This window comes from Perna viridis, chromosome 15 (assembly GCF_037379345.1).
Source record: "Perna viridis isolate PV_CMFRI_1.1 ecotype Kerala chromosome 15, ASM3737934v1, whole genome shotgun sequence".
In the NCBI taxonomy this organism is placed as follows: domain Eukaryota; kingdom Metazoa; phylum Mollusca; class Bivalvia; order Mytilida; family Mytilidae; genus Perna; species Perna viridis.
In genome coordinates this window covers 26945483-26970631 of record NC_142459.1, presented here as the reverse complement: position 1 = coordinate 26970631, position 25149 = coordinate 26945483, and the positions used below count along the sequence as shown (strand labels likewise).

The following is a 25149-nucleotide window of genomic DNA, read 5'->3' as shown; positions in this document are numbered from 1 at the left end:
CATAACTCAGACAAAAATCAGCGGAGCAGAACAAAACATAACCTAGACCTGAAACTCATCAAGGTTGACTTGCCAAAAATCAGCTCAATATCTTCAAGCCTTTTGATTTTATCACATGCCATTAAATGACTTCTTTTCTTTTTTCTGAACACTGCAAAAATCAGCTCAACATCTGTAAGCATTTAGAAAAGAGTGCGGAAAACTTAAATTTTGGTAAATCCTTCAAAGTTCAAGGACAAAAAATTGAACAAAAACCTGTGGAGCAGTACAAAACATAAAATAATTAGTTGATATGTTACTCATAAGCATAGACTAACATACTAAAAATCAGCTCAATATCTGCAAGCATTATGAAAAAAACAGACAGACAGACGGATTGAGTACAAATCTTAAGTCCCCTTCAGTAAAACAGGTAGGTGACTAAACAAGACTGTGAGCAATGATCATTAACTTGATACCCCTGCCTCCACTACCCCATTGACCATAAAATACACAATTTGATCTTGTTATTGATTTGAGTCAAAATATCAAATATGAAATGCACAGTCGGGACATGTAAATAAGGATTCAGAGGCAGTTTCATTCAACTCCAATCAGTGGTGGAAGAGGAGTGAGGAGTAAGAGATGGGTACCCACCATGCACCCATATTCACAAATGCCAGAGTCCATGTTTTGCTATAGGAAAACCCCAAATTGATTTGTATTAAAATCTAAAATAAAAGGTCCACAATGGGAATATTTCAAAAAGTTTCTCTGAAAGTTCCATTAAAGTCCATTCAGCTTTGTAGGAGTAAGGTATAAAAGATGGATCCCAACATGGAACAGAAGGAAGGAAGTATGGATGGAAACCCCTATCACTACACGCAATTCAACTGAAGTGAAAAAAGAGAAAATATTAATCTGATAAATATATATGAACCTAACTGTAGGTTAATGTCATTATAAATGATGTAAATGACAACAGACTTTTTTAGTAACAAACTTTCTTTATTAAAAGGTAAATTCAATTGGCTACTAGTGCATATGTCGAGCAACCAATGACATCTGTCTTTAGTTGCTGATCGTTACAATTTTTCATTTTTAAATGGAGTTCAAATGATTGGTTTTGATTGCAGATTTTGGCCAATCAGCAATGACCTTCAAATATTTCACTTTACTATTCTAAAAATAACACGTAGTAATGCCTCTAAAGTTGTAAATTTACAATTTAATGGTGTAAAATTAATCTGACAACTGACAAATGAGATAGATGTTCCAAATTCAGTAATTTGCAATTTTATTAGGTCAATAACTGATGTCTGTCAGCAATCTGAATCACTGGTTGTTGAAAACAGTTTTTTTTTTGCTGTGTCATAAAATTCACAGGTTATCAAAATAATCTTACCTATCAGTGTCTTCATCATGTCTCTATAAACTTCTCTATCAAACCTTTCAAGGGAGGCTACTCTCAAATCATTACAGTCTTGGTCATATCTACCAGCACCTAGTCGTGTGATTGCCTGCAATCAAATGTAAAAATTCCAATACTTTTTAACTGTATAATTAGAACATTCAGTGAAATTTGCCATGATCATAATTAATTGCACAGAGATTGCTGTTTTTGTAGACACTTACAGCAGAATGTCAATTCATTGTTACAGTTGAATGAACAAATTCTATAACCAGGGTTTTTCTGGAAATGTAAGTGGATACATAGAGATGGATAAATATCCATTTTATAAATGTAAACACATGTATATCTCAACAAATACAAAACAATATGTACAATGGCATGAATGTTTTCAAGACATTATCAAAATTTTAGTTATAACTTGTGATAAATTAAGAATCAACTATCTGTGTGCTTACCATTCAGGGGCCATCAGTGTGACTCCTTTTTTTGTGAGAGTTTACAATGCAAGTGTTTTAGTTTTTTGTTTTCCTTGTCTAAGTCCGACTTGCTCATTTGCTTTTGTTACTTTGTATGTATGATTTTAGTTACTTTATGTTCTTAGTTGTGTATGTCTCTTTTCCATGTCTGGTCTTTGTCCCTGGATTGCATTTTTTTGATTACCACTATAATCTTGGTTCCCTTAATTACTCTTACTACACATTTTAGATACTGAAATGTCTAATGTTCAGTTTGTTTGTTGGGGTTTAACGTCTGCGCAGCAATATTTCAGCTATATTCAGACGATGAACATGAAATTGATGATAAAATGAACATGAAATGATGATGAAATGAAAAAGGGATGGGACACAAGGACAATAAGGTCAACAAATTTTGATTGCCACTGGAAATAGGGAGAGGTGGGTAGGGTCGGGCAATTTAGCCTCCTGTGGCGGGGCCCTATGGTTTCTACTCTGGGAGAATACCACATTAGGGTTCTTTAACGTGCAAGGAGAGTGGCATCTTTCCCAACACTGTGCACCACTATGGTTTGCGGTCATGTTTTCCGTATTATAGCCTGACAACCCCAGCATGTTACACGCCAGGGGTACCCCATTCCACCACCTGGGGCACACATCCCAGTTGCTCTGTGGGCAGAGCACCCTAGCCCCTGGCTAGGGTTCTGAGCACTATTTAGTCGCCTTTTACGACAAGCTTAGCGCTGCTGCAGGCCTATTCTTTTAACAACCGGACCTGCACAGGGCTCTAATGTTCAGAAATGAGAACACCATCATAAGACAAGGTATAGTTTCAGTCAAATCTTAACAAACTAGCTTAAGGAGATAGACCTAGGGTAAGGGATACAACTCTTACAAATCCATGAAACGTTTGTTTTCTGCATTTTACATCAATACCATGTAAGCATCAAAGTAACTTGGGCTGATTTCAATCTGTTTCAAAAGAAAGCTTGAAAGGCTTTGCTGAAACAGAATATGATACAAACATATCACTGATTTCAAGAGTTTTGTTCCTTACCCTAGGTCTACCTCCTTAAACTTAACCTTCTTATATCTTACTTTTGAAATCATTTCAGAAATGTACATGATGATGTACTTAATTGCCAGATCCACTCATACTGTTTTTGTTAAAAAAAATCTTCAAAAGTTGTCATAAAATAGGCAATTTATACAAGTATGATTAATGTGCCATTCCCAAACAATTTCATCCAGGCGAAGCTGATGAGAACATGAAGACAGCTTCACAATGCTTTACGATTGCTATTACTGGCAGCCTTATACAAATTTAAACATAGGAATGCACCAACATATTCTGTTCATACACTTTACCTCACATAAATCCTTCCAAGCGACATTAAAATCCATTTTGCCTATTGTAGCATCTTTATTGTGGGCAATATGATTTCTGTAGTGTTTGATCCTGGCAAGGTCAGCTCCCTCTAATACATCAGTAGTTGGTGGGAGTCGATCAAACCCTGTTGATGGCCTCGCTACTGCAGGTGATCGTGATCCAAGTGGAACAATATTCCGTAACAAACAAATCAGTAAGGTGACATCATATACTGTAGACGTAGTAGTATCTCCTGTAAATAAATCAGTAGCATAACATTATTCACTGTAGATGTAGTGGTACCTCCTGTAAAACAAATCAGTAGCATAACATTATATGTTCTAGATGTAGTAGTATCCCCTGTAAATAAATCAGTAGCATGACATCATTCACTGTAGAGATAGTGGTATCTCCTGTAAAACAAATCAGTAGCATAACATTATTCACTGTAGATGTAGTGGAACCTCCTGTAAAACAAATCAGTAGCATGACATCATACTTAGTATGTTGTAGATGTAGCAATACCCGTATTTCCTGTAAATACATCAGTGTGGTAACATCATATGGTGAAGAACTAGTATTTCCTTTTGAAATCTTCAAACGCATACCCTACCGGTGCAACTGGTCCATGCTCCCAGTTTTTAGTGAAGTCCGAGTTGCTCATTTGCTTTTGTTACTTTGTATGTATGAATTTAGTTACTTTATGTTCTTTGTTGTGTATGTCTCTTTTCCATGTCTGGCCCATGGCCCTGGATTACATTCTTTTGATTATCGCTATAACCTTGGTTCTCTTGATTACTCTTTCAAACAAATCTTATGCAAAAAAGTTGTACATAATAAACAAATAAAGTAACAGTAAAAATCTGATCCACTGGTAAAATTGTGATCATAAGTTACTAAAGAATCTGTCAGTGTCACAAAGTTGTTTGATGGTGTCGACACTGATATTGAGATAATTACCAACTGTTAAGTGGTTTCAGCAAGTAATTGCAGAGAAAACTGTACACCTCTGTTGCAGCAAGACACAGTCAATATGTTTGATCATGAAATCACAAAATAAGGACATGCCCCCATCCCTGATGAATGTGCGGCCTGGTTAATCATAGTATCATGAATCCCAACAGATTGAAATGTAAGATAAGAGTTTCACAACTGCATCATGTGATAAAGAATATGCATGTAGTATCTTGTCGAAGTTGTAGATATATAGGTACTAAGAAAGATGGACAAATTAACAGATGAACATCATGTGATAAAGAATATACATGTAGTTTCATTCAATTAAATTCACCGGTCTTGTCAAAGTTGCAGACGTATAGCAACTAAGAAAGAAGGACAAAATTACACATGTTATATGTAGTAGATGAACAGACAGACATACGGACATCTTTTAATCAAACAGGCAATATATATATAAAAAAAATAAGAGAGAGAAATAATTGGTGTCGTAGTAACTGTTTGTATAAAAAGAGAATCACCTGATGGAGGAAACAGTAAATCCCATTGTGCTGCATTGATGACCTTTGAACTTTTAAGTTTATTCAGCTTTAACAAGTTATTCTGCAGGACAGTTGTCAGATCTGCAGGAGGAAATCTCTGATCAAACAAATATCTGACAGCTTGTGGTGCCACCTTCACCACCAGGTTAACCAGTCTGAGAAAATCTGTTTCTTCTTCTGACAATGACATTATTGAAGGTGTTGACTGACAATGGCTTTAAAAATTGGAACAAGCATATATCATGTCACCCAAGAGGTGGGTTACTCTGTACTGCTCTGATGATCGTAATGTTGAATTGTAGGTACATGTACGTATGGCTGAAATGATAAAATGACAATTACTTAGCGATTCTCATGTGATAATAAAGATTTTTTAAAGAATTTATTTTTCTCTTTAGTACATACCGGTATGGTCATTTATGACCTTGCAGTGCTAGAGTTGTCTCTCTTTGTTTAGAAAACACTGACTTCAATTCTATTGAAAATACAACAGCTGACAACTTTTAACTATATTTTTTTTAATTCTTGCAACTTAAACCTATTTCACTGCCTAAATTATGCCCTATGCCGAAGATGTATGCATATTTTTATGAATATTTTATCTACACCGCATGTACTAAAAGTTATGGCTCACACTAACTTGGGCTCAAAGGGGTCATTTTTGTTAAAATTGGGTACAGGGAGGAGCTGGGGCTGGAAAAACACATCCATTCATGTATTTGTCTGCAAGAAATACATACCCGTGCATATATTCTACTACTGAGTACAAGTCAAGGGACTTTATATTACACACCCTGTGTGTACCTTAAATCTTTGAATTAAGAGACCCATGGATAAATGACAGCCCATTGACATAGAAAAGGGAAAAAATATGACCCAATTATATAGTTCAACTCTAGAAAAACAGACCCATTACAGTGGCACCTCTGTATATACTTGAATATAAGAAATGACCCCGCCCCCCCCCCCCCCCACCCATGCTCAGGTTTTCTTCAGTTAAGCAGGAATATTCAAGTAAAATTTGAACATGTGACCAGATTTCAGTAAGCATTTGTTGAGACAAGGTGATATTTGAAATCTTAGTACAGTTGTAATGCTATACAACAAAATTGTAATGGTATTAAGTGTTTTTCTTATGAAAGCCAATCTCCGCCTTATAGACCTATAGTCACTACCTGATTAACCATGTATTACCTTGCAAGTTTATATGCTATACAGGATGTGAAAAAAATCACAAGGCCTGAGTACTGCTTATTACAAATCTGTAAACTATTTTGGTTATCCTGTTTCAATTTGCATAAAGAGGTGTGGTTAAGTACAGAGTATGGCAGAGGTGCATAGCTTTAGAATATTGAATATACCCTCTATAGGAGATTGATGGAAGATAGAAGCATGTACTGATTGTGGCAATATTCAGCACTATACAGAACAGTACCACAACCTGTTCAGCATATATTGATATATGTACATGTATATACTGATCCTTTACAGAGGGGTGGGGGATCATACATATCAGATACAGTATACATGTAATTGTACATTATTTTGTGCCGATAGAATTAAAATTATGAGGATAATATGAGATGCCAACCTATTACTTTTCTGCTTGTTCTAATTGAATGATTTATTTCTAAATTTGATCCCAACCAGCCCCGCCCCCCCTTAAATCATAATAATATGGCATTTCCCTGTAATAAGTCAGAACAAACAGCCCAGTAAATATTCAGTCACATTACATGTAGTTGTAAACAATCAGCCCAGTAAGTATTCAGTTAGGTTACATGTAGATGTAAACAAAAAGCCCAGTAAGTATTCAGTCAGGTTACATGTACAGGTAAACAAACAGCCCAGTAAATATTCAGTCACGTTACATGTAGGTGTAAACAAACAGCCCAGTAAGTATTTAGTCACGTTACATGTAGATGTAAACAAACAGCCCAGTAAATATTCAGTCAGGTTACATGTACATGTAAACAAACAGCCCTGTAAGTATTCAGTCAGGTTACATGTAGATGTAAACAAACAGCCCAGTAAATATTCAGTCGATTACATGTAGATGTAAACAAACAGCCCTGTAAGTATTCAGTCCAGTTACACGTAGACTGGCTGGCTGGTTAACTTTCCTTGGAACTTGCCAATCAAATGATGGTCGCCAAATTGACGAGTGTAAGCTAATGAGAACTCGCCAAATTACACATCCACTCGTATTTGGCGAGCTGGCAAGCAGTGGTTTCCCACACAGCAGTTAGTACTATATGGTTAGGTCAATTCTGAAAATTTGGTCTCATTTTGTTTGAAATATAGCTGTTTAGAGGAAGTAGACACAGAAATTTTAAGTGTTTTGTTTTTTTTCCATAAAGAAGTACGTATTTTTCATAATCCCTAAGCTTGGGAGTTCAAGTAATTTATAAGTAAATAAGTGGTTATTGTTATGAAAAAAAAAAAACAGTAGCCATGGTAACATCCAAAAAAAAATATTACTGGTACTGAGTTTTAGTACATGCATGTATCAGAGGTCCCTTTCCAAAACTAACCACCATATACTCAAATGTTATGTTTCATATAATGACGATAGTTACTAATATAAAATTTCACACGATGGAAGCATGTATTAAAGAGCTGAAAAAAGGTAAACAACACCTTTTTTTATTCATTTTCTTGAAATTTTGGTTCCCAACCTTTGTGTGAAATAAGGTATTTTGAAAATCAGCCACCTGAAGCTGAGAAAAGAACCTAATATACATTTGTAGCCATTATAGCAGAGGACATGTGCAGAAATGTTCCGAATACTTTCTTCATTTAAATTACACTTGTTTAACATTATATGTATAAATATTTAACTACATGTACATGTACATTTAAACAATATATCCACCAAACTTTAACTTTTAATTTTAAGTTTTGTGTGTGACAAAGTGTATTTAAATGTAAGTGTATAGTGCACCCAGACCCCTTTGAACCCTTATTCCTCTGAGCAGATCAAGTTAAAACCCCCAAAATAAATGCTAGTCCTCCTAATTACGTCATAAATTGGTGTTTTTATTCATTTCTCCATGTTTATTCATTGTTTCCTTTTTTCTAGTATATGGCACCTTGTGGTATAATTTCAAAAAGAGATCTATCATAAAAAAAAATTTCTCTGACCCATTTTTTATACCCAACTTCAATTATAACCCATAAAATCAAAACACAGCCTTCTATGTATTAAAGTATCATGTGGTTACAGCTTTAAAGAGATTCCAACATTTACAATGAAGTTACCGCTGAGCTAGTCCGAATTTCCTCTGACCCTGCAACCCTCCTCTTTCTTATTTGGATATTGGAACGTAACGCAGCAGAAACGATTTTTAAAACCGGAATCTAACAGAATATTTCAAAATTCCACTGAAAAATTATGTGTCCGCTACTCTTCCGTTCCAAAGGAAACAAGCTCCGCCTACTCTCTATTACGGTTCAAAATGTCAACGAAACAGGGTCTCTCATGGAAAATTATCAAAACTTCAATAATAAATGTAATTTTTGTAGCAAATTTCGTATCAACATACAGGAAAATGATTTCGGAATCAAACTAGGTAGGTATTACATGCACAATTTCAACTTGCAAGTCGTTACAAGCGGTTGAAGGCGGAACTCCGCGGTACCGCTAAATTTCCAACTTTTTGTATGGCACATCGTTCTGACCCCTACCGGACATATCAATATCCAAATAAGAAAGAGGAGGGTTGCAGAAATTCGGACTAGGTTCGACTATCAATGCCCAAGTGGAAGCATTGATGGTCGCCTACTGTTAGATAGTATTCCCCCAGACAGAAACAAGTGCCTGTGCAATGCCTACCCCTATTAAAATTTATCTTTATCTTCACTACATACTCGAGAGAAATGCATATTAATACAATTGCCTTTTAGGTGAATAATACAAAGTCAAAGGATTTTTTTACTTTCGGTTTTGATTGATTTCCTGGTTATCTTTTAAACTTTTTATTCGTAATCACAACAGTAGGCCGTGCTACATTAGTACTATAGAAATCGACGCATGTCTCAGTGAAACAGAAACTCTTACCAAAATACTTCAAAAAGCATGAAAGGGCGAGATCCAACTGGAAAGCCCCACCTTCTCTTCCTTTCTATCAGGTTTATCGGGTGGGGCTAAAATGTGTAACCTGTATCCGTACCCGCACCAAATTTCCCCCGTACCTAAAAGAATGTTTTGCTAAAATATTCATTCCTACGGTATGTTTAGAACTGGAAATTGCATGAGATGTGAGAAAGTCCGTTTTAGTGCATTTTAAATCAAGAAAATGATGTATATTTAACTGATATTTCTTGTTTGATCGGTTATCTGAAGTCAAAATGTCTCAAATGTTTAACCGGAAGTTACCGTACCCAACAATTTATTTACTATTTCTGGCACGAGACCGCAATTATTTTCAAGTGCATTTCAATATACACATTTGAGCAGATTAAAAAAATTCCACCGGCGCAAACTGAATAAAACTTCTCTGGCCTAAAGATATGTACAAACAGGATTTTATATATAAATTGTAGAAAATTTTACCATCATTTTCTGAATTATTACATATAATTCGGAGATGGGGTAAACATGACAAATGAACTGAGTTATAAGTCCTAAATTTTAACCTTCTTCAACTAAACCAAATCACAACTTCTAGTCAGAATTGATTAATGAAAAAAAAATCCCATGTAATTTTAACCTATTTTTTACCAATTAGAGGCAAAACTTCAGCAAATAAGTGTCCAGTAAAAATACGAAAAAAAGAATATTTAATATTACAAAATCATTTTTTTAATATTAGAAATTCATTTTGTAATATTAGAAATTCATTTTATAACATTAAAAATTCATTTTCTAATTTTACAAATTCCTGATTTAGTAATATAATAAAATATCACACATTTTGTAATATTACAAACTGATTTTCTAATATTAAAAATCACAACTAAATACGACAAATCCATTTTCTTATATTAGAAAATCAATTTCTTCTATTAAAAATCGTTTTTAATATTAGAAACTCAACTGAAAAGTGTTTTGTGATACTAGAAATCTAATTTGTAATATTAAAAAATGAATTTGTAATTATATTAGAAAATCAGTCACATTTTTTAATATTACATAATGATTTTCTGATATTAAAAAATCGACATTGAATACGACAAATCCATTTTCTAATAGTAGAAAATCAATTTCTAATATTCAAAAATAGGTTTTTAATATTAGAAATTAAATTGAATTTTTAATATTAAAAAATAATTTTTTAAATATTAAAAAAGTGTTTTGTGGTATAAGAAATCTAATTTGTAATGTTAGAAAATGAATTTGTAATATTGAAAAATCATTTTTTTAATATTAGAAATGCTCATTTTTGTCCACTTTGACTTGCCATATGTGTATTAACTTACACCCAGAAATATCGAGTAATAATTTTAAAAAAGGGGCCAAATAGTATTTTGATCGGGGGAAGTTGGCACGAGTACGGATACGGATTACACGTTTAAGACCATACTGGTTTATCATACTATGTTGGGATAATCCCAATACTGCACTAAAAAGAGGAAATAGTACTTGTAACCTAAGAAACAAAACAAACACAACAAAATGAAAACGAAATTTGTACATTAGTAAGAAAATGAAATCAAACGAAATTTGAAAACTAAGAAAACAATATTAGACGAAAAATACCAAAATTGGTATAAAAAAAACAACACGAAAACTATAAAGAAATCTAGTGAAAACAATGATTTTTATAGTTGAAAACGATAGTAATTTTTGTTAAAGAAATTAAAATAAAATGTTGAATACAGCAGAGAGAAATAGAAAATTTGGGTTTCAGTAAATATATGACGGACTTCGCCGATCCAAGAGTAATCAAGCGAACCAAGATTCTAGCGGAAATCAAACGAATTTAATCAAGGGGCAAAGACCGGACATGGAAAACAGACAAACACAATAAAGAACATAAAGTAACTAAAATAATACATACAAAGTAACAAAAGTAAATGAGCAACTCGGACTCCACTAAAAATTGGGAGCATGGAACAGGTGCACCGGTACGGTAAGCGTCCTATGCTTTTTAGAAACACCCGCTGGGTTGCGCCTTAAAAGTTAAGTCTGGGGAAAACGAAAGAGAAAAGGAAAACTATGACACGTTGAATAAATCAGTCTTCATGGTGAGATGAAGATGAGTACACTGTAACGATGCGCGATGATGATCATAAAACGTCTGTAGTGATGACTTCAATCTTAAGTCATGTAAATTTATCCAGAGCACCAAAATGTTTTAAATTGACATATATATTTTCTATAGCATTTAGTGTTTCCCTTCTAGCATGATCTAGAACAGGACGTTCAAGTAGAAAATGTATCTCAGCTTCAACATATTTATTTCATAATATTCAAGTTCTCTGCTCTGTGGTATTTTAAAATATCTACCACGCTTTATTTCCATGTGAGGAGAGCTTAGTCTAAATTTAGTTTAGACCCTTTTCTAACTATTTTAAATATTTTCTGTCCCGAAATTAGTTTGAAATTTTCTGTAAGTACATAATTTGTTTCCTGAGGAAATCATTTTGTCGTACAAAAAATATGTTATATGTGTTTTATGATCACTTCAATTTTGTAATGACAAAATTCATACATATATTTGTTTGTTTTTTGTTTGTTTTTTTTTTATCTCTTTAGCCAGTTCATATTGACTTGTATGCATCAGGTACAAATCTCAACTTTGTACACGGACAAGTAGTAAACTTATTAAGTTCCGACTTTAATATTTCAATCGTATAATACAATGATTTTTTTTTATTTGGGGCCGGAATTTTACGACACGATATATGTACATGTACGTATATAACTTAATTAAAAGGGAAAGAAAATCTAAAGGGTGGGACCGGGTCTTTGTTTTTATTTCAAACACATAAATTAAGAATACTTTTTGAAATAATTAGGTGGCCCTTAAAAGTGCCATTTAATATATATAAACCCAGAACTTTTTCTCCGACTGTGCGACCCACTGACTTGATACATGTCCATCGGCATCTAAGTATATAGTATCTTTCCATGACTTGTATGACGCACAGACTGTTCACCGGTTCACCACTTCGAGTTGTAGTATCTCTCTATGACACACAGGCTGGTTACCAGTTCTTCACTGTGAAGCGACAACATCGGAGGTACATCACTGGCTACTAGTGCTCCGTGTTGTAGTATCTTGGTTTCTCTCATTTTCCAAATCTGAAGTCTGTTTACTTTTATTCGATGTCAAATTAGAACTTAGTACAATATCATATCTAGAGGCGTACATGTATAGGCTGAGATGTTTGTTGAGTTTTGACATGCAAAACAAGGCTGGAATAAATTGGCAATTCTTCAGAAATTGATTCGGGATTTCAGGTTAAGGGAAGTAAAAAGAATCTGAGGCTGAGTGAAGTGCGACAAGAAAACTTGGGTGATTGCAATTGAACTTTAAAGAAATCAAATTTTATGCAAATTGAATCCCCACCCTCTCACTTTAGGAGGGAGTTTGTGGGATCTGCCCCTATCAATCTGTAGCCATGCTTGATTTACATATAGCGTTTGTTTGATGTACATGTACTTGATATGAACCTCAAAATTTAAAAAAAAAATTTTTTTAAAAATAAAGAAAAAAAAATAAAGAAAAAAAAAATATTTTGGGGAACCCATCTCGAGCGAAAATCTAACGAATATATTCCAAAACTAAGATCAGACAGTTAGAATAGTTGCACACAACAAAGAACATTGAATAACAAAAAAATAAAAATAAATAGAACTAAAAAATAATAATAATAAAAATTACACGATCAAAGAAACTGAAGTAATTAAGTAACCCGGAATCCACTAAAACATGGGAACATGGACCAGGTGAACCGGTAAAACCATTATGCGTTGAATATATTGTTACTAACGGACGATATCTATTTAAAATGGGGTCAATGACCTCTTACCTAAAAAGACCGAAAAGGCGAGAATAGAGATTAAGATATATACATATATATCTTATATCTATATTAAAGATTTGATCCTTTTTAAATTCTATTTAATAACTACTATCACAGATTTGACATTACGTTAAATGTAAAAGGGGACAAAATTAGGTCAAAAACCTGAGAAAAAATCTAAATCTAAAACTTATTCCTTTATAAAAGTAACGGATTTTTCTTATTATTAAAGATTTCTTAGATGAAGGGGTCAAAATTTGACCTTATCCCTACAAGTTGATTTATGGTCAAATATTGGATCTAAGTGATTGAAACAAATCAATTCATAACTAAAAGCTTATTTAAGACGTTTGTATGTCAAAAGTGCTTAGTCAATCCATAGTCAATCCTCCATTCTAATTATTTCTCAAATATAAAAAGTATGTAAAAATTGTTAACAGTTACCAGTGTGCAGAGTTAAATGGGGGTCTGTCATATCGTGCCGTGTTCGGTGAATGCTTTTTTCGTTGCATTACATACGTTGGTTTTTCATCCCGTACACGCAATTCTGCTCAATGAGAAGGTTCAATTGTACAAATTTGTACAAAAACAACTTAAATATCAATCAAAAATGAAATTTGCAGGCTCTCGATCGTGTGGGGATATGCTTCAAGTTCATAACATGAAATTTTTTTGTAAGTCAGAAAGAAGTAACATACGGTAAACATATAACACATGGTTTCTGACACTCGCTAAGAGTGACATGTGTTTACCGGCGAGGTTTTTCAAATTACATCAACAGCAAAAATGTACTCTCATGTTGCCGCTTCACCTTGTTACAGCAATGACACAGATGTACCTCCGATGTTGTCGCATCACCTTGTTACACTAATGACATAGATTTTACCTCCGATGGTGCCGCTTCACCTTGTTACACCAATTGCACAGATGTACCTCCGATGTTGCCGCTTCACCTTGTTACACCAATGACACAGATATACCTCCGATGTTGTGGCTTCACCTTGTTACTATAATGACACAGATGTACCTCCGATGTTGCCGCTTCACCTTGTTACACTAATGACACAGATATACCTCCGATGTTGCCGCTTCACCTTGTTACACCAATGGCACAGATGTACCTCCGATGTTGTGGCTTCACCTTGTTACACTAATGACACAGATGTACCTCAAATGTTGCCGCTTCACCTTGTTACACCAATGGCACAGATGTACCTACGAAGTTGCCGCTTCACCTTGTTACACTAATGACACAGATATACCTCCGATGTTGCCGCTTCACCTTGTTACACCAATGGCACAGATGTACCTCCGATGTTGCCCCTTCACCTTGTTACACTAATGGCACAGATATACCTCCGATGTTGCTGCTTCACCTTATTACACTTTACCCAAAATCAGATGTCAATTGAGTAATAACAAATAATATATAAAAAGCCTTAAATAATTTTTAGGTGTTAGACTTAAATATCTCCATTGGGCTTCAGTAAAAACTAGTTTTCTACATTTTTGTCCACATGTGTTTGCCATAGAAACGAAGTTATTTAGTTGAAGCTTTGTGTAGTAGGGAAATCCACAAAATGTGGGTTTTTACATAGAATTTCTCGACAGAAAAAGAACGCTTACTCTACCGGTGCGCATTGCCTTTGCACCCAGTTTTTCAGTGGGGACTTAAAGTTTGGTTACTTCAAGTACTTTGTCGCGATTGTTCCCCGTGCAGGTCCGGGTGTTAAAAGAATAGGCCTGCAGCAGCGCTAAGCTTGTCGTAAAAGGCGACTAAATAGTGCTCAGAACCCTAGCCGGGGGCTAGGGCGTTTTGCCCACAGAGCAACTGGAATGTGTGCCCCAGGTGGTGGAATGGGGTACCCCTGGCGTGTTACATGCTGGGGTTGTCAGACCATAATACGGAAAACCTGACCGCAAACCATAGTGGCGCACCGTGTTGGGAAAGATGCCACGTTCCTCGCACGTTAAAGAACCCTACTGTGGTATTCTCCCGGAGTAGGAACCATAGGGCTCCGCCACAGGAGGCTAAATTGCCCGACCCTACCCACCTCTCCCTATTTCCAGTGGAAATCAAAATTTGTCGACCTTATTGTCCTTGTGTCCCATCCCTTTTTTCCTTTCATCATCATCATTTCATGTTCATTTAATCACCAATTTCATGTTCATAGTCTGAATATAGCTGAAATATTGCTGCTCGGACGTTAAACCCCAACAAACAAACAAACAAAATTGTCGTGATTGTCTTCTTTCCCTTCCCTTGGAATATATTCTTTTGATAACTACTCAAGTCTTGTCTCCCTTGATTACTCCATTAAATTATTTGCTGGTAGCCTATACGCCAAGAGTGACTTCATTTTTTTTAAAGATTTCTTTTACATTATACCCTGTGGAGTACATAACATGTGTTTCCTCTATATATATCTTGACACTGACTTGTAGAATACAGTACGTGTACAGTTGCGATCTCTTCTAACCTCTCTTAAATTCTGTCAGGAAAACTGTTCTACGACGGTAGTTAGAACAGAAATCCTGACAGATCCTGACAGAAATGTCCTGGGTCGTAACAACGAAAATACGAAAAGCCGTTCTAAACTGTCATACCCCTGGACAGTTCCTGACACTAAATATTTCTAATCTGTGTAACGTAATTCAGAACAAGAAGTCTCCGATTAATAATAGGAACTGTGCGACTAGTGTAAATTAGCAAATCCGATTAGGAAAAAAAATCTTGATTTCAAAATTTACATTGAATTTCCAGTTGTATAGAGCTCGTCGTGATCATCCCACAACAACTCGCGATTGATCTTTGTTCATGATCATGTTCCGATTTTCGTCGATCACGGCCCAGTCAGTCATCATTAAGAAATCATCATTGTTTACATGTATATTTTTTTTACATGTAATTAAATTAAATCATTCAATTATAAAATTATAGGTCTATGTTTCTGTTCAAAGTGTAAAAATGGTAACCGATAACTTTCACGTGTTAGGTAATTGCCACGAAGTTCAAGATTGACAAAGTACTTTTTGAGTGAAAGCTACCCTTAAATAACATACGGGTCACAAATCTTTCTATAAAATATGAAAAATTGACAATTTAGCATTAAATGGATGACTGATACCTTAATGTTTCGGTCAAAATTCTTCAAAATGCAATTTTTTGCAATAAATATGAGAGCGAGCTCTTCCAAATTACCTTTATGGTCTTATATGTAGAAAATGTAGAAATTATAGATATTAGTTTCATATTATTGACTGTGACATCGGGCTATTAGTAAAATAATTATAAAAATTCTGTAAAATGTATGAAGATAATGGGAAAAAATATTGACTAAAATGCTAATTTTTTTAATATTACTACCATGTAAATGGCCGAAACACATTAATTCGAGTTAAAATTCTGTAGAAATGTCATATTCTTGCATGCAGAATGTATATGTCCTGTCTTGACAGTACTAGTATGTTCCTGTCTTGACATAGCTTTGTAGAGTACAGTTCGAGTTTGTCCCCGGTTTTAGCAGCGCTCTGTACGGCACAGTACGAGCGTGTTCCCTGTCTTAACATTGCCATGTTACGCGTGTTTGCCCTGCCTTGACATTGCCCTCAATATTACCGTAAAAGTGTGTGTCCCGGGCATTGTATCCCCTGTCTTGACATTGCTTTCTGGCGCACAGTTCGAGTGTGTCCACTGTTTTGATATTGCTCTGTTCAGTACAGAACGAGTTTGTCCCCGGTCTTAACAGCGCTCTGTACAGTACAGTACGAGTATGTCCCCTGTCTCGACATTGCCTTGTTGAGTACATTACGTGTGTGTGTCTCCTGTTTTGACTTTGCCCTGCATAGTACATTACGTGTGTCCCCTGTCATAACATTGCCCTGTAGGATACAGTACGTATGTGTGTCTTCTGTTTTGACATTGCCCTGTAGAGAACATTACGTTTGTGTGTCTCCTGTCATGTCATTACCCTGTAGAGTACAGTGCGTCTGTGTGTCCTGTCTTTACATTGTCCTGTAGATTACAGTATGGGTGCGTGTCTCCTGTTTTGAGATTGCCCTGTATAATACATTATGTGTGTGTGTCCCTTGTCTTGACATATAGAGTCCATTACTTACATGTGTCGCCTGCCTTGACATTTCCCCGTAGGATACAGTACGTATGTGTGTCTCCTGTTTTGACATTGCCCTGTAGAGTACAGTACGTATGTGTGTCTCCTGTTTTGACATTTCCCTGTAGAGTACAGTACGTGAGTGTTTCTCCTGTTTTGATATTGCTCTGTAAAGTACAGTACGTGTGTATGACCTGTTTTGACATTGTCCTGTAGAGTACAATACGTATATGTGTCTCCTGTTTTGACATTTCCCTGTAAAGTACATTACGTGTATCTTCTGTCTTGACATTGCCCTATAGGATACAGTACGTATGTGTGTCTCCTGTTTTGACATTGCCCAGTAGAATACAGTACGTGAGTGTTTCTCCTGTTTTGATATTGCTCTGTAAAGTACAGTACGTGTGTATGTCCTGTTTTGACATTGTCCTGTAGAGTACAATACGTATGTGTGTCTCCTGTTTTGAGATTGCCCTGTAGAGTACATTACGCGTGTCTCCTGCCTTGACATTGCCCTATAGGATACAGTACGTATATGTGTCTCCAGTTTTGACATTTCCCTGTAAAGTACATTACGTGTGTCTCCTGTCTTGACATTGCCCTATAGGATACAGTACGTATGTGTGTCTCCTGTTTTGACATTGCCCTGTAGAATACAGTACGTGTGTGTCTCCTGTTTTGATATTGCCATGTGGAGTACATTACGCGTGTCCCTTGTCTTGACAGTGCCCTGTAGGATACAATACGTATTTGTGTCTCCTGTTTTGACATTGTCCTGTAGAGTACAGTACGTATGAGTGTCTCCTGTTTTGACATTGCTCTGTAGAGTACAGTACTTGTGTGTGTGTCCTGTTTTGACATTGCCCTGTAGAGTACATTACGTGTGTGTCTCCTATCCTAGAGATATTTGATTTTTGCACAGAAATACTATGATGTTCATTCATTTTCCTTTTTTTCTGTATACTATATGCAGTGCGCATTGTACGTGTATGCATATGCTTTTAAATTTTTAATTTTCAATGTGGAGATTTTTGAATGAATATTAACTACTAGTGGATAAACACCATTATTAAAGATCGGTTCCGCCTTAAAACTGAGTGTCCGATGCAGGGAACTCAGGGGAGGATCAAAAAAATCTTCAAAATAGGCATGGACGGCGATTCAGTGATTTACAGAGTTTTCCTGTCTAATAATCTGCCAGTCTTTTTAAGCATACGGTATGCGGATTTGTCTCTTGGAACTGCCTACCAAGACTTACATTTACCCAACCCAACAGGGCAAAGTCAAAATTGCTGGTGCAAAAGGTGGAAAATGCTCTGAGGCTCCACCAAGAAATTTACATTATATATGGTGGTGTGTTATAAAAACTATAATGTATGTCAATCTCAAGTGGTGTGGAGTCCTTCACCACAGGGCCACATCATTTAATGAAGAGATAGAAGAAAACCAGATGAAACTGTATGTGGACCAATATCATGCTCCACAATCTAATGATGTTAGTTGAAAAATAGGGTTTTTTTTTTTTTTCTGTAAAATTTGTTTCAAACTCCGAGATAGGCTCAATAAAGTTACCTATAGCATCTTTTATACATGTATAGATAAAACCTTGTCATTTTAAGATGGGTGTTTATCTAGAGCTAAAATTTATATAACATCAGTTTTGTATTTCAAATGTCTTTTTTAATGTTGTTGTTATTCAAAGTTGTTATTATCACCAAACTTTTTTTAAAATTTTTTCAATAAATGAATTGTAATTAAACAAAGTAACATGATAAACCATTGACAAACAAAACTTTGTAGATGAAAACTACAGAGAGACTACGCAGGCATCAAGATAAGTTGAGGCTTGTATTTACCACTGAGGCATATGGCACAGGAATAGATGTTCCTGACATAGAACAGGTAGTTCATGTTGGCCCTCCAAATTCCTTGGAAAGTAAGAATCATATCTTATGGTTATCTTGTAAATTCATATAGAAATATGTGTTTTCAATAAGTGAAATGTGTTTGATATAATGTAAAAACTTTGTTTTAAATTATTTTAAAAGGACTTTTGATATAAAACTTATTACAATAAAATAATAAACCTCTTTCAAAGGGAAATAATTAGTGGGAAAATGTTATGAAATGAGATTCAATTTTTTTTAAACAAGAAAAATGTTTGGTGACCCCTACCAGTAATATTCTTGAAGGATATGAAAAAGTATATCGATTAAAGTATTTTCATTGACATAAATTAATTTAATACTTAGTTAATAGTGATTTTCTTTCTCAGCTTATGTCCAAGAAATAGGAAGGTGTGGGAGGAGTGGCCAGCAGGCAATGGCTGAGTTATTTTATAATAACACAGACATTGCATCCAACAAGGAGCATCTTCAAACAGATATTAACGAATAGGTCAAAAATGAGGATAAGAGCAGAAGGGAACTTTTGCTGCAGTATTTTGGGTTTTCTGCACTAGAGAACAGAGAAAAACACCTCCGATGTGACATTTGTAAAAAAAGCAAGTATAATACTTGTTCAAATGTCTGCAATATTTCAGAGGAAACTAAAGTCAAATTTTCTAAAAACCAAGTTGATACAGCAAAGCATACGCTTCCTCAATACTACAAAGTTGAAAATGATATCGTTGACTCTTTTGTATTCCCCCATCTACAGACTGAATTGTCAGAGAGCTTAGCTGCATTCCTGGCATCACACCCTCTGTACAAAAAGAATGCCAAACTGCTTGAAGATTTCCCTGTGTTAAAACAATTCATATTTTATTAACATTGCAAGTATTTTATCTAATGTATATGCCATGCCAATGTGAAAAACAACTCACTATTAAGTATACCCAAGAAACAAAAGAACATATGACCAATTGTGCCTCAAATTTTAACTTAAACAGAATGATCATTATAATTTACACAGTGAAACCTGTCTAAACCGAACCCTGTAAAACTGGAAACCTGTCTAAACAAGACACTTTGTAAAGAATCTTTATATGAATACAAATATATTATGCATATTAATTTTGCATCTGTCTAAAGCAAACCAATTTGAAAGTGAAAAAGGGTTCAGAGATTTCACTATAGTTGGATAGTAATTTACAGTTATTAAAAACAGAATAACTATGATACAATTGTCTTAAAACATTTACCAGTTTGTTTTATATTTTGATTTTCAAATGATACAATAAACATATTAATATTGTATTTTGAAAAGCATGCAACACCATGATACTTACACAGTAACACTAAATTTGATGAAAATGTGTGTTTCATTTACCAAAGAAATCATTCATTTGACCGATTGGTCCATATACTACTACTATATCACCTTTGCTATCATAAACTGTTTACTAATATCACGTGGGTAGGGTCGGGCAATTTAGCCTCCTGTGGCGGAGCCCTATGGTTCCTACTCCGGATGAATACCACAGTAGGGTTCTTTAACGTGTGAGGAACGTGGCATCTTTTCCAACACGGTGCATCACTATGGTTTGCGGTCAGGTTTTCCGTATTATAGCCTGACAACCCCAGCATGTAACACACCAGGGGTACCCCATTCGACCACCTGGGGCACACATCCCAGTTGCTCTGTGGGCAGAGCGCCCTAGCCCCGGATAAGGTTCTGAGCACTATTTGGTCGCCTTTTACGACAAGCTTAGCGCTACTGAAGGCCTATTCTTTTAACACATTTTAAAATGTATAAAAAAGTGAAACCTGTCTAAACTGAACCCTGGATAACTGGAAACCTGTCTAAACAAGACACTTTGTAAAGAATCTTTATATGAATACAAATATTTTATGCATATTAATTTTGCATCTGTCTAAAGCAAGATACAATTGTCTTAAAACATTTACCAGTTTGTTTTATATTTTGATTTTTTTCCCATTTTGCACAGGCAGCTTAAAAAAAAGAAATAGAAAATCATTGAATGTAAAATTAAGAGTAGAATAGTCTTTATTTTATATCAAATGATACAATAAACATATTAATATTGCATTTTGAAAAGCATGCAAGACCATGACACTTACACAGTAACACTAAATTTGGTGAAAATGTGTGTTTCATTTACCCAAGAAATCATTCATTTGACCGATTGGTCCATATACTACTACTATATCACCTTCGCTATCATAAACTGTTACTAATATCAGTTGTAATAAACACAAAGTTCATATGAAAAAGGACCTTTTGTTCTTATTAAAATATTTGTGTAACAAGTGTCCATCAATCTTTTCAGAAAGGGACCTGTTTGTTTGTTTGTTGGGGTTTAACGTCCGAGCAGCAATATTTTAGCTATATTCAGACGATGAACATGAAATTGATGACAAAATGAATATGAAATGTAGATGAAATGAAAAAGGGGTGGGACACAAGGACAATGGGGTCGACAAATTTTGATTGCCACTGGAAATAGGGAGAGATGGGTAGGGTCGGGCAATTTAGCCTCCTGTGGCGGAGCCCTATGGTTCCTCCTCCGGGAGAATACCACAGTAGGGTTCTTTAACGTGCGAGGAACGTGGCATTTTTTCCAACACGGTGCACCACTATGGTTTGCGGTCAGGTTTTCCGTATTATAGCCTGACAACCCCAGCATGTAACACACCAGGGGTACCCCATTCGACCACCTGGGGCACACATCCCAGTTGCTCTGTGGGCAGAGCGCCCTAGCCCCGGATAAGGTTCTGAGCACTATTTAGTCGCCTTTTACGACAAGCTTAGCGCTGCTGCAGGCCTATTCTTTTAACACCCGGACCTGCACGGGGCCAGAAAGGGACCTAGGAATAGACTTAAACTGCTGCAGGCCTATTCTTTTAACACCCGGACCTGCGCGGGGCCAGAAAGGGACCTAGGAATAGACTTAAACTGATGGTAAAATCTTCCATTAATATTATTAAATGGTTTAATTGGTTTCATGTCTTGAATTTGTGGCAATTCATCTTCATCATTTTGTGAATTAGTGGCAATTCAGCTTCATCATTTTGTGAATTAGTGGCAATTCATCTTCATCATTTTGTGAATTAGTGGCAGTTCATCTTCATCATTTTGTGAATTAGTGGCAATTCATCTTCATCTTCATCATTTTGTGAATTAGTGGCAGTTCATCTTCATCATTATGTGAATTAGTGGCAGTTCATCTTCATCATTTTGTGAATTAGTGGCAATTCATCTTCATCATTTTGTCTATGTATATGTTGTTATGACCTTATAATTGTACCAGATTCAGTGTCGAAATTGTTGGCTATTGAGTGAATGGATGGCAAAGCAGAAGTTCTATTACAAATGTTTGAGTCCAATTTGTTACTGTACATGTGCTTTATGTGCATTTTGCATTCTTTAACATTCCATTCTTGGACTAGGTCTGCTGGAACCCACCGATCATACTTGCCACAACTATTAACAAAACAGGCTTGGAAAATCTGACAAGCCTCTGGCAGACCCATAAAAGAATACTGTTGAACAAGCATTCTCAGGATTTCCTTTGGATACTTAGCATTCATTCTGTGTCCTCTAAGTTGAAGCATCATCATTTTTAGCAGTGAAAGCATTTTATGCCTATCTGGATTTTTTACTAAAAAAATAGGTGGAAATAGGCAAACACCAATCCAACCTCTTACCCATAATGGGCATAATCTTTTATTTTGTCAGGACAACTAGTCCTACGTGTATTGAAACTTGCCCCTGTCATTCGAATATTCAACTCCATACCATTTGATAAAGTAACTTTACAAATTGGCATTTACCAAAGTCTTTTGAATCTTTATTAATATCTTCTGTAATATATAAGACAACAAGAATCTCTCTAACTATTAAAGACAAAATGCAAGTTCAGGAAGGTGGTATACTTTTGTATAACAATCTGAATGTGAATTCTACCATCTCAATCATAAAATTTCTCTAATATCAATTATATTCTGTTGTCCATTTTTTCATACTACAACTCAACAATAATTTGTTGAAAAATGCAAAATTAAATGTTAATGAGGAAATTATTAGTAATTTCTTATAAATATGGATACAAAGAAGACACAACAATTGTTTAGAGAAATTATCATGGTGATATTCAGTACTAAGAAAGGAATATCACCCTCAACTTCGTCTCAGGCTATATTCTTTCTTCATGTTTTAATCTAGTAAACCACCTTCAACTGCAGGCAGCATGTGTATAATATTACCTTGTAATTCTGAGTAATTCCAGACCATATAGGTAAGATGTATTGGTCAACAAATTTCTTCATTAGATCACTGTATGATTCTTTTGGAAGGTCACTTGGACAATGCCTGGAGGGATTGTCAATCTCTGTCTCCATTTCAAAGTAGTCATAACCGCAACAACCAAATTGGCAGTGACGTAGCTATTGACAAACTTTTTGTCCTCTTCATAGGCCTTCATAACATTGGCATCAACACCTTTTCTGCTGACACTTTCGCATTCGTCTCTTAATGTTCCAGCTTCAACTATGCCGCACTTGTTCCACATTTCACCAAAAATTACCTATTTTGTTTTTATCAAACATATAAACAATGATAATGTACACAAAAACAAATTACAGCATCATGAAGAGCATTTTAAAATTTATTTCAAAAGTGGACTGGAAACTTTTCTATATGGGGAATAACATTGATTTTGGGTGGGTTTTTAACATTATAAATCACATGCAGTCTGATTTTCATAGAAATAGCACCTTAACATAATAGTTTATTCCGGGTTGAGTACTCACTTTTTCTAGATAGTTCATTCCCAAGTAAAAGAATTCTACCACACATCGGCCTACATTTTTAAATTCATCATTTGGGTTGATGTTATCGTATCTTAACAGCATAGCCTCTGTTAATCTTTCTCTTGTCAGCTGATCTCCTCCAATTTGAAACTTAAGATTTGGGTCAGCCCCAGATTCTGTTATTACTTTCTTAAATAAATTCTGGTACAAAGTGAGTATTTTTACGTCATTTTGGAGGTACTGTTCATTATAGGGTAGGCATGGTAGTGGTATTACAACAGTTTTATGGCGAGGTGTGGTTGGTTTTTTACCGTCAGTTTCTTTCAAAAATGACAATTGCGGCAGATACTGCAAAACCATATCTAGAACCATTTCAGCAACAGTATTTGTATAAATCTTATATTCACCAGGTTGAAGTGAAATATGTTCGATTCCAAGTTGATTTAAATCAACTTCAGGGAGCCCCTGGCTTTGTCAAATAATTATGGTCTGAAATTAAAGCTGTTGACGTAAACATATGGACCATATGCTTGTGATTGGATTTTGTTTCATGGCTGGTCCCCACAGACAAAATTGACATTATCACCCACTAATCTGATATATTTCCCATCTTTCACAGCATCAGCAAGGAGACTAGAATATCTCTTTCCCAACTGATTTATTGTGGAAAGAGCCACTGTGTACGATGTTGACACACCAATTCTATTCAAACGATCATAAACCTGAAATATGTAATTTTTCGTCCATAAAGATCTTGTCTTTTCACAATCAGTGTTAAAACATATGTATTTACCTTTTACAAAATTAAAATATTTACATATTCATTAAATAAGCCTTTAGAATTTACGTTAAACCATGAATTTATATCCTTCAAAATTTAAAAGGTCTTTGTAAATCAAAGTAGAAAAATGTTGACATGCAAATTACCAGAATAACAATAAAATATACCAATTATTTAAGTTTCTTGTCTGCATAAATGAGGTCTAAATTTATCCCAGGTCAGACTTGAACTGACATCTTCCAAAATTTAAGGTGCATTGCATTGTACCACCAGGATGTGATACCTCTGAAATAGACTGATGAGATCATATCAATCATGGTTAAGAGTAGTTCAGTCATACTCAAACTTGGTTATAATTTATGTGCACTTGTTTGTAAAGGTACTACTAAAAAGTTAAATACCATACTGATTTGGGCTACATGTAAGTCACTTCTAGTTAAAAATATCTCAGCATTCAATGAGACCTCTTCATTAAAAAAAGTCAGTAAATTAATCACATGCAATGAATGAAAGCACTAAATACAAATTTAAAGTTAAGATCTCTAACACTTTCATCACAGATGTTGTCAGCTAAGCACATTGATATCATTTTTTGAATCCTGCTCAACTCATGATGTCTGGTTTTCATAATAATTCCATAAATCATGGCCAGGCGTGGAACAGAGTTAGCTAATGCAATTTCATCTTTAGGCATCATTACATCAATTATCATGTCAAGAAGTTCAGGGAACTTATCATAAAACTCTTGAATGATGTCATCAATTTTTACATGTTCCAAGGCTTTCAAATCTTTCGTCAGGACAGACACGTGCCCATTCTTTTTGTTCAACGTGTCCTTGGGTCTTTTGCCAAT

The 25149-nt window shown here is 35.2% G+C and overlaps 2 protein-coding genes and 1 pseudogene across 2 annotated transcripts in view; 1 reads left to right on the top strand and 2 right to left on the bottom strand.

Annotated features, from left to right (window-relative positions):
• The window catches only part of LOC148597640 (uncharacterized), a 30173-nt gene extending 21174 nt beyond the window's left edge, over window positions 1-8999 (bottom strand). The window contains exons 1-4 of the mRNA XM_088562732.1: window positions 8777-8999; window positions 4696-5034; window positions 3217-3470; window positions 1385-1499 (exon numbers count right to left, since the gene is read on the bottom strand). Coding sequence (XP_088418858.1) covers window positions 1385-1499; window positions 3217-3470; window positions 4696-4906 — 580 coding nt within the window. The 5' untranslated portion in view covers window positions 4907-5034; window positions 8777-8999. The remainder of the gene's footprint in view (window positions 1-1384; window positions 1500-3216; window positions 3471-4695; window positions 5035-8776) is intronic.
• Window positions 9000-18019: 9020 nt separating this feature from the next.
• LOC148597639 (uncharacterized) lies at window positions 18020-19435 on the top strand. Its single transcript, XM_088562743.1, has 2 exons — window positions 18020-18738; window positions 19078-19435. Exons 1-2 carry the CDS (start codon window positions 18603-18605, stop codon window positions 19197-19199), a joined length of 258 nt encoding a protein of 85 aa, XP_088418869.1. The 5' UTR covers window positions 18020-18602; the 3' UTR covers window positions 19200-19435.
• A 2600-nt stretch (window positions 19436-22035) lies between these two features.
• On the bottom strand, window positions 22036-24939 carry LOC148597638 (uncharacterized; annotated as a pseudogene).
• Window positions 24940-25149: the final 210 nt, after the last annotated feature.

Coding starts and splice junctions, on each gene's coding strand:
- LOC148597639 (XM_088562743.1), top strand. CDS start 18,603: ATGAAAACTACAGAGAGACTACGCAGGCATCAAGATAAGTTGAGGCTT. Junction 18,739..19,077: donor CCCTCCAAATTCCTTGGAAA/GTAAGAATCATA, acceptor TTTCTTTCTCAG/CTTATGTCCAAGAAATAGGA.